At 40.7% G+C, this 8,842-nt stretch overlaps 1 protein-coding gene across 1 annotated transcript; it reads right to left on the bottom strand.

Moving 5' to 3' along the window:
• Positions 1-341: 341 nt before the first annotated feature.
• On the bottom strand, positions 342-8,375 carry SARC_00315 (hypothetical protein; the record flags this gene model as incomplete). The annotated part of the gene is made up of 18 exons (XM_014306042.1): positions 342-443; positions 726-786; positions 1,042-1,166; positions 1,652-1,789; positions 2,224-2,321; positions 2,638-2,699; positions 3,162-3,335; positions 3,768-3,864; positions 4,081-4,208; positions 4,744-4,820; positions 5,248-5,415; positions 5,552-5,703; positions 6,169-6,278; positions 6,506-6,584; positions 6,823-7,031; positions 7,575-7,669; positions 8,168-8,326; positions 8,370-8,375. The coding sequence occupies 18 exons, from the start codon at positions 8,373-8,375 to the stop codon at positions 342-344; spliced, it is 2,040 nt and encodes a 679-aa protein (XP_014161517.1).
• Between the last annotated feature and the right edge of the window lie 467 nt (positions 8,376-8,842).

The raw sequence follows: 8,842 nt of genomic DNA, 5'->3' as shown, positions 1-8,842 counted from the left end.
CCACGCCAATTCAATACGCGCTTGCTTTGCTTTATGATCCCAGTTCAGACAATCAGAGTGGTATAATTAATACAAATGCTCTCACGACGATTGTCCGACAATATAGAAATTTTTCTAGATGCAATTTTGTTTTGGATATTATCTCCAATGAAGTGCCCTACCTAACAATGAATTTATTCTAAAAATATCACCAAAACCTCATTGGATGATTACGAGTGTTAAGCGAGCTAGAAAGTAGTACACATCTGGACTTTCTGGCACAGTTGATTGGTTTTTAATTTATTTTTAGTTTTCTATTTTATCGTTCTACCGATGACGCTAGCGATAACTTTTCACATGATTTAAGCGAAATTAGGAATGTGCACTAGATCGCGTTGACCCCTAAGCACATGCGAGAGCTCTCTCATCAAGGTCTCTACCCGATATGCCACGCGGATATCCGGCTGGATTGGGAGGAAAAAAAAGTATAGAAAAAAAATTCCTATTTTACTAGCGGTGGCACTACTCAGTAGCTCATATCTAATTGAGGAAGGCACAGTAGCGTGAAAGGGGCGAGAATACTTATGAAGGTAGCACATGTGACAAAAAAGCTACAGAAAAAAAAATCGGCGAAAAATAGTGTCCGTTCAAAACATAAACAGAGATGAATAGTGGCTGTATGTAAAAGGATTACATGAATCTATACAGCGATATTCGAAAATAAACAAATAAGCACTACTACATACCACATTAGTATGCTGAATATCATTGCCATCCACTCCTGGTTTAAGGCCATCGGGGCCCAACCTAAACAGTAGAAAAAAGTATAAGGTTTTAGAGTTATAATGTATTTTGAATCTCAATTCGCTCCTGCAACTCATATCGATCAAGAGAGTATATCAAAAATAAAATATATGGATATTGCTGCATAATACCAGTGGGTAAGCCTGTCAGTGCGTGTACCAAGTATCAATATTCGAGTACATACAAATACACTAAATAATACTGAATATATATATATGTATATAACTAAGCGCTAGTTCTGTTTTTCCACGAACATACCATTTGAGCTTTTTCTCCTTCGAAAAGCCAGAAGCAAGGACACTGTTTCGTGCCAACTCACACAAGTCGCATGCTGAAAGCTTCCACAGCTGTGCAGTGACTGAATACTCCTCAATCAACGGCTCCTATATGTTTGAGGTAAATATTTAGATATAAGATAGGAGTGTACAAAGTAAACAAATCAATACACTACTCATACTATCTAAACTACTTGTTATATACCAGTCTACATGTTCGATCAATAATTGTTTCGTTCGGTTTAGAATTGCGTCCGCAGAAGTTTGTACGAGTAAAAAATAAAATAAAATAAAATTTAAAGAAAAGAAAAGTCAATACGATACAGCTATCCCCAAATAAATTTATCAAGTGTGTTTAAGATGGAGTATTTAGAGTACTACGACAACGATTTAACACGCAATTGGTGCACGAATGGAACTTGTAAGGAATTTCAAGCTGCTGACTCCACTGCACATAATACCAATTATATTGGTTGGCCAAATGATCGAACACTAAACAAAACCATGAGCCCAGTACCCATTCAAAAACATCGACACATAAATCTGGCACTATGCTACAAATAATACGCTTCAATTCGTACACATGAACATACCCGCGTAAAATGGAAGAATAGGGGATCGTCTGTTGAGAGAGAGATATTTTGCCCACAGGCAAAGTATTTGGGGAATGGGTGTCGATTGACTTCCAAGAATAGACTGTTGTTACTTAACGGCGACATGGCGATCGGAACCTACAATATGGCGTTAAGAGCAATTTGCATACGTAATCAGATGAGGTATGTTAAGTTTGTATAGTGGACTGCAGATTGACGATCATTTTGCATCGCAGACGACAATACCAAACATACGATCTAAAGCGCTAGTGATGAAGTCGATTAGCAAACAACGAGGAACTAACGTATTCGTTGAATACACATGCAAGTACAATAAAATGCCCAATCTTCATCATATATCGAGCCTAATTTTGAACGTTAAATACTACACATGTATGCACATTTGCACAATGCCAATAGATTGTCTACACTAACGCGCACTCACTACTGCATGCAGTGTCACTCGAATTCACACTGAGCTCAGCTGACATCTTTCACCAGCTTGCGTGGATGTTTTACACAGATTTATATGCGCATCCACTGATTAATTTTAGCACAATCAAAACAAATACCTGGGTTAAGAAGAACAAGTACTCTAGTACAGGGATCTTTCTTAGCGTGAGCCCGTGGTTGATACCCTCCGAAGTCAAGAATGCAGAGGCAATATGATCTGGCAACAATATCGGGAATGCAAGCTTAGAAGGTATGGAATGTGTGTGAATGATTCACTCCAACAAGGTATATCATCTGAAGGGCAATCTGGGTCAGCCACAATCGTCCGCATTACTGTACTTGTACATGTTCGCGATGACTGATCGTGCCCAAAATTGACCACTACTTACTTATGATGATGCCATTGTTATTCTCGGAATAACTGGTATTTCGTTCGATAATAATAGACCCGCGCAGAAAAAAGAAAAAGAAGTGCAGATGCGTTGCATTGGAGATCGATTCTCGACCAGCGTAGTACACTTGCGCTAACATACCGACATCGCCTGCTTCTCCACAGTGAGGCCGGAATTGGAACGTATTGAGTCCTCGCGATGCCCTGATATCGAATTAATACAGATTTGTGAGTAATACTAAATGGCAATCAGCAAACATATATCAAAGGGATTTACCTATACTTTTAAGTGAAGCTCAGTGAAGTTTATGGTCCCAGAAGAATAGAAGATGGACTTCGGGCCTAAAAAACTTGACTGATAAAGAGGATCCGGAATTGGGCACAGAGCTGGATAGATACTGGCTATATTCACAGTTGAAAGCATATATAAATGATATTTCCTTTTTTCTTTTAATGAGACGCACAATTTTTTTAAGTCTGGAGGAATGTCTGTCTGTAAAATATTCGAAGCCTCTAGCCTACACGGACAGCGAAATGGTCATTCCAAGTACTTCATATTTTCAAAATGCGCTACAGTAGCGTTACCGATTCAATCGAACGTCTGACATTTTTTTTCACAGCAAGCGGGGTATAGAAAGTAAGACTATATATATTGATAGAAAATACCTGAACTGATTGAGTGTGCAGATGTTGGCGTAGAGATAGTACATGTAGTATGTGTACGGCGGGTTGTCTTCGTACACCCACTTATCAGCAGACGGGAAGTGGTGATGCTTGCGAACCTCGCGCTTGCTTTCGTCATCAACGGCATCGAACCCTCCAAGCAGCGTAAGGAACTTGCTACGATGTGTGGTTTGTGACGTTTTTGTCCGTGAGCGTTCAATACAGCAGAATCAGAAGTGCACTCTAAGGAGACTAGAGCAACACTTCAAATCTCAACGAGCAGTACGGCAGTCGTCGGTGGATAGAGGCAGAGCCATATGTAGCCCAGACTGGGTGTGATTTAACGGACAACGTTCCGCGTACGGAATCACCTGAGGTAATTCACTCATTCCTGGGCAAAACTACTGACACGAGGTGAATAAATAAATCTACTAATTTAAACTCACAGCTTTGACGGACAAATACACACGAAAGTAAAACACCAGATATATCTTCGAATGTGTTGAAGAGACATTAATAACAGCTCGGTGCATTTCAATCCTATCAAAAACTCCTCGATCTTATTTGTTGTATCCTATGCAGAACTTCGATTCTTTAATACAAACACACCTCAGTTTGGGATGATCTTTAGGGTTTGCAGTAGCTTCGAACAAGGGCCGGAAGATGTTCTCGATCATCTGTTCGAAATTGTTGATAGTGCCGAGCTCTGATTTTGTAGCATTGGATAAAGTAAAGGGTGAGTACGCGTATACGGGAGCATCATATCTATAGCACAAAAATAACGTTCCTCAGAAGATGACACTCAGGGCGACTATTCAATTTGCAACCAACCGAAAAGCGCAACATTCAGCAATCTCTTGTGTGCCCACAGATCCTTTTTAGAACTGTGTACATTGTTTCGACACAAAAAAAAGAAGCTTACTTTTGTATATATTGAACAGTCGAGGGATCTGCACCATCCAGGCGATGTGCTCACTGACTAATCCGTTGTCTAATACCCAACTCGCTAACTTCTCCCACTCGTCCGTGCTGCGACCGTAGATACTCGCACTGTAAAATTAGGATTATGTTCTTCAAGGATTAGGCTATCCGTATGACGTCACGAAGGAGATTGTTTGTCATAATAGACATAAACACACACGCCGCAGTATGACGGCACGAAGGGGATTGTTTGTCATAATAGACATAACACGCACACCGCAGTATGACGGCAGAAGCTGCGTTTGGATATTGTATGAGATTTTTCTTGGTTTTACTTGCAGGTCTGAGTACCAAGGCATACCCCACAGACCATTTATACGTTGCGGTGTGATTCATTCTATGTAGTACAATTTACATGTCTTTAAAGATTGGCACACATGCTGAATGATTTAGGCAACTTCGGCATGCAGTGATTGGAAAAAATTGTACATGATTCGTCAGTTCATCGTAAAACGGATCTACGATCTACATCAAGGTCTATCAAAAAAACAAAAAAACAAAAAAACCCAGAAGAAACTTGATATCTGAGCAGACAGGGGTATCAACGAGGACACCAGACAGTTGAATTGTTCTAAAAAATTCCAATAGAAGCAGAAATACTCACCGAGGTTCCGCCTTTTGATACTTCGATTCCTCCAGATCGTCAACCACCTCTGAGACAATTTCAGCCAAGAAACGGCCCTAATGCAAGCGACATAAACGAAGCAGCATTTGTTGAATCCATGTAATAGCTCCAAACCGTCGAGACGTGCTACAATGTACAAGCAACTATAGAACCGCCATGAATTTGATATCCATTTTGTTCAATAACAAACTTGAGCCTACACAAGCGAGCCTTTCATATTGCATTTTTAGATGACAGACGAAGAAATCAAAATCAAGCATTTCTACGCAATAATAATATGCACACTGGGCCATGGGTGTGTATAATGCGAATTAGCCACATACAACATCTCCACAGGTACATGGTGGAGCAGATAAAAATCGAAATGGATCTTGCAGCATAGCCCCCTGTGCACTAAATCAACAAACAGATTAGAGAGGGAAGCGTGCAGCGACCTTCTCTTCACGACATACAAAACAAAAGATAGGTTCACCTTTTAGTTACCTGGATATGATTATTAGTCTTTAAAAAGATCTCTCGCAACCGAGACTCCCCGATGGGATTATATTTCAAGTTGAAGCGATCGAAGCGCTGGAACGTGCCTCTATCGGCGTGCACATCCAAAGTGTCTACGCTGAGATCATATGTCGTGAGGTTGAGCGATTTGAACACCTGAATATAATAAATGTGGATGACGCGACAGAGAATGAACGGGAATGAATATTTCAAACAGTATGACACAGCTGTCGGAAGTAAATCCAGATCGAAGTAATGTTATTCGAGAGAGGATCCGTGTGTATAACCATACCTCTGAAAGCGTGAGCAACTGATCGTTCCTTACAATGACTTCCTCATCACCCGAAGTTCTCATTTTTTTCTTGATATAGCGCAACAAGTGCTTCTGTGTCATCATTCCGGCCAAATGAATGTGCGTGTCGACCTTACGCACATTGTAAAAGTCTGGAGCGGGCAACAAACGTGGCTAAACATCAGGATGTATGATTCGTCGCCAGTCATCTTTCTATAAACAACTCTTATATCACTACAAAATCACGCTAACTATTTTTCAATACTGAAAACAATGCGTCGAAATTACTTTCAAGATTGAAATATTCAATTCCGATTCGAACGAGACGAACAAAATGATGAGGTTTTACATGCAACGGATATTTTCAACCAGGTATGATATTCAAATTAGCTACGAAGCCACATCGGGCACAACAACCACTGCAGAAAAAACAACCACACACGACGTCATAACAAACACTATCAAAACGTATTACACACGAGATTTTGTCAGACATTGTAGCAGAGTTTAGCGGTGGGCAAGCGTACGGTATTCAGTCTAGAAATCGCAGTACTATCGCTATTAGACATAAAATATAATAGCCACACGTCAACCTACAACACCTATAGGTACCGCACCTCTGTGTGGGACCCCTTTTTGCTGCTTCAATTCCTCTAATTCGTTCAGGAGCAAGTGCATCTCGAATGACTGTGACAGGTATTTAACTCGTCGGAAGCAGTACGTTTTACTGCAGAGTCCAATGCGACCGAAAAAGTCAAAAAATAAGATAGGTGAGAGTCCATGGTACGAGCACATAACTACCCGTCCACTCTGTGCGTAATTTTAGTACCAAAGTCCAGCATAGTCGGGCCTATTATTTAATTGTGCAGGCACTCCTATACACTGAACATTGTGCACCACGGGCACGATTCCCATCTTTTCTAAAACTTCAGCATGAATTGAATATTCACATACCTTTCACCGTCCATCGACAGGGCCATCAACCAGTTGAGATCTTTGTAGTATTTGAAAAGAGTCGGATACGCAAACATTCCTAACCAAAGAAAAGTGAAAATATTGTCGATGAGTTATCAATGGAGCCTGCACGACCATTTGTTACTACGCTTAAATGAAATTCAAGGGCTAAAAACTAAATCGGCTTTTATACTTGATACACTGACGTACAGACGCCCAACAAGTTCTTCATCACGAATTGGTCCCACCAAGACAAACGGTCGCATTGGAAGTTGTTCGCTTGCCTTCAACAAAGTAGCCGATTCCCCCTCACATACCTTGTGTGCTTTCTGACCCGATGGCATCGCTTTCAGCATCGTCTAAGTCAGCCTGCGACTGGAAAACCTCGAACACACCCTTCTTCATTCTGATTACACAGGAGCTGTTCTCGTCACTAGGCATTGGTGAGGGATTGGTGGGGGTGGGCACAGTGTGCCTGCCCGGATTGCCAAAGATATCTAGCTGGTGACTGGTAGATATGCAGAATCTGCGCGCACGGAGAATATCAGAGTGGCAGCAGTTCAGCAACAGCAGTTAAAACTATGAGCGTGACAGTTCATTACAATAAGTTTTGAACGTGATCATACATTGGTGGGTGTAGGTATGTTGTGGCGACCAAATTTTCAGGCGAAGCGGAAGCAAATATGTGGGTGCCACGAAGCTACCTATAACACTAATGTGGACACGCGTAATATGCGAATGCAATGGGAAAGTATGCCGGGATTTCTACAAACAAATATACGTGGCAAGTATCATGGTCTACGTACGTCGTAGTCCAGAACGGAATAAAAAAAGCAACAGCGAAGATATATACAAGAAAATGAGTCAAAGATGTACCAAAGCTATCCGAGGGGCTTCCTAGAGATCAAGTGCGAATGTACAGAAGTACATTTAGTCTCTGAGAAGTATGTAGATGCGGAATCAAAAGTCTAATAATGGCCACGACAGCTGCGCTTCCGCCACTATGGCCACCCAATTGCGTGAATGTACGAAATTTCACAGAGACTATTCTTTCACTACAGTAACATACTTTTGATGACTTCGATGCAGATAGGTTCTTCTCAACTCCATAGCCGTCGCTAATGCCTTGTAAATGATTTTACTCTCATCGGACTGTTCACGTTCCTGTATACGACACCATGCGCGACAGGTAATGCGACGAATTGCTTAAGTTACTTGCACCAATGACAAGCATTATAACCTTGAATACAATACAACAGAGTTCGATTTCAATGAAGGTTCAATATAGTAGAATTGAAACCACGGTGAGCTTGAACTCAACATCCGCCTACTTTAAAAAGCTGCACATGACTCTGAGCGGCTTATGAACTCACAAAGTACCCATAGTAGTTGGTTTCTTCAAACTGCAACCATATACAACGCAGGGAAACCAATGTTGTCGCTAGTCCATATGTCGCTGTCAGGCCCCCGTTTGCTATACGGTACAAGTGAAACAAACGACATTCACCCTCCTGAAGCAACTGCATGAGCCCGTAGATTTGTATATCAGACACATGGGATATAAGCACAAGTTCTGGTGTCTCGAAACATACTAATATAATGTATTGGTTATATCCTTCAGCCAGATAACAACTGAGCCAACTTTCGCACGCTTGCACCTACCCGGGTGTCCTGCACGGACATGCGCTGGTATCGCTGGTTGAGGGAGGCGTCCTTCACACGGTCCACACTGCACTCAGGCGTACGTGTCCATAGCGTAGCGTTCACAATATCTTTCTTTTCCTCTTCTTTTTCCTCCTCGGTAAAAGCTGTGGCATTCTTCTAGTGCATAGCGAGCATATCATTAGTAGTGAACTTCTCACACAGACATTGGCGGATAACGCGCTTAGTCAGCCCGCACCATCAAAAAAAGTGAGCGAAATTAAATTAATGTACAGCGCAGAGAACAACAACCTTGCTTTCAAAAAGCATTTAGACGTAGTTCTCGTTAAGCAGTGACCATGTTAGAATGTATACACTATACGAACATCATCAAATTGTTAAACCATTGCAAACACATTTGAGGTAAACAATTAACCCCACCCACCTATATACGCACACATACACATACACACACACACCGAAACATATACGCACACATACATATACACATACACATTTATATATATATATATATACATATACATATACATATGTATATATATATATATATATATACATATATATATAGAACATATAGTACATATATATTATATATATATATATAGTACTATATACATATATATACACTACACACACACATATATATATACTTAATAAATAATAGTTATACAATAA

Source organism: Sphaeroforma arctica (assembly GCF_001186125.1).
Source record: "Sphaeroforma arctica JP610 unplaced genomic scaffold supercont1.8, whole genome shotgun sequence".
Taxonomy (NCBI): Eukaryota; class Ichthyosporea; order Ichthyophonida; genus Sphaeroforma; species Sphaeroforma arctica.
Note: the sequence above shows the minus strand (reverse complement) of the source record. Positions and strands in the feature narration are given on the sequence as shown.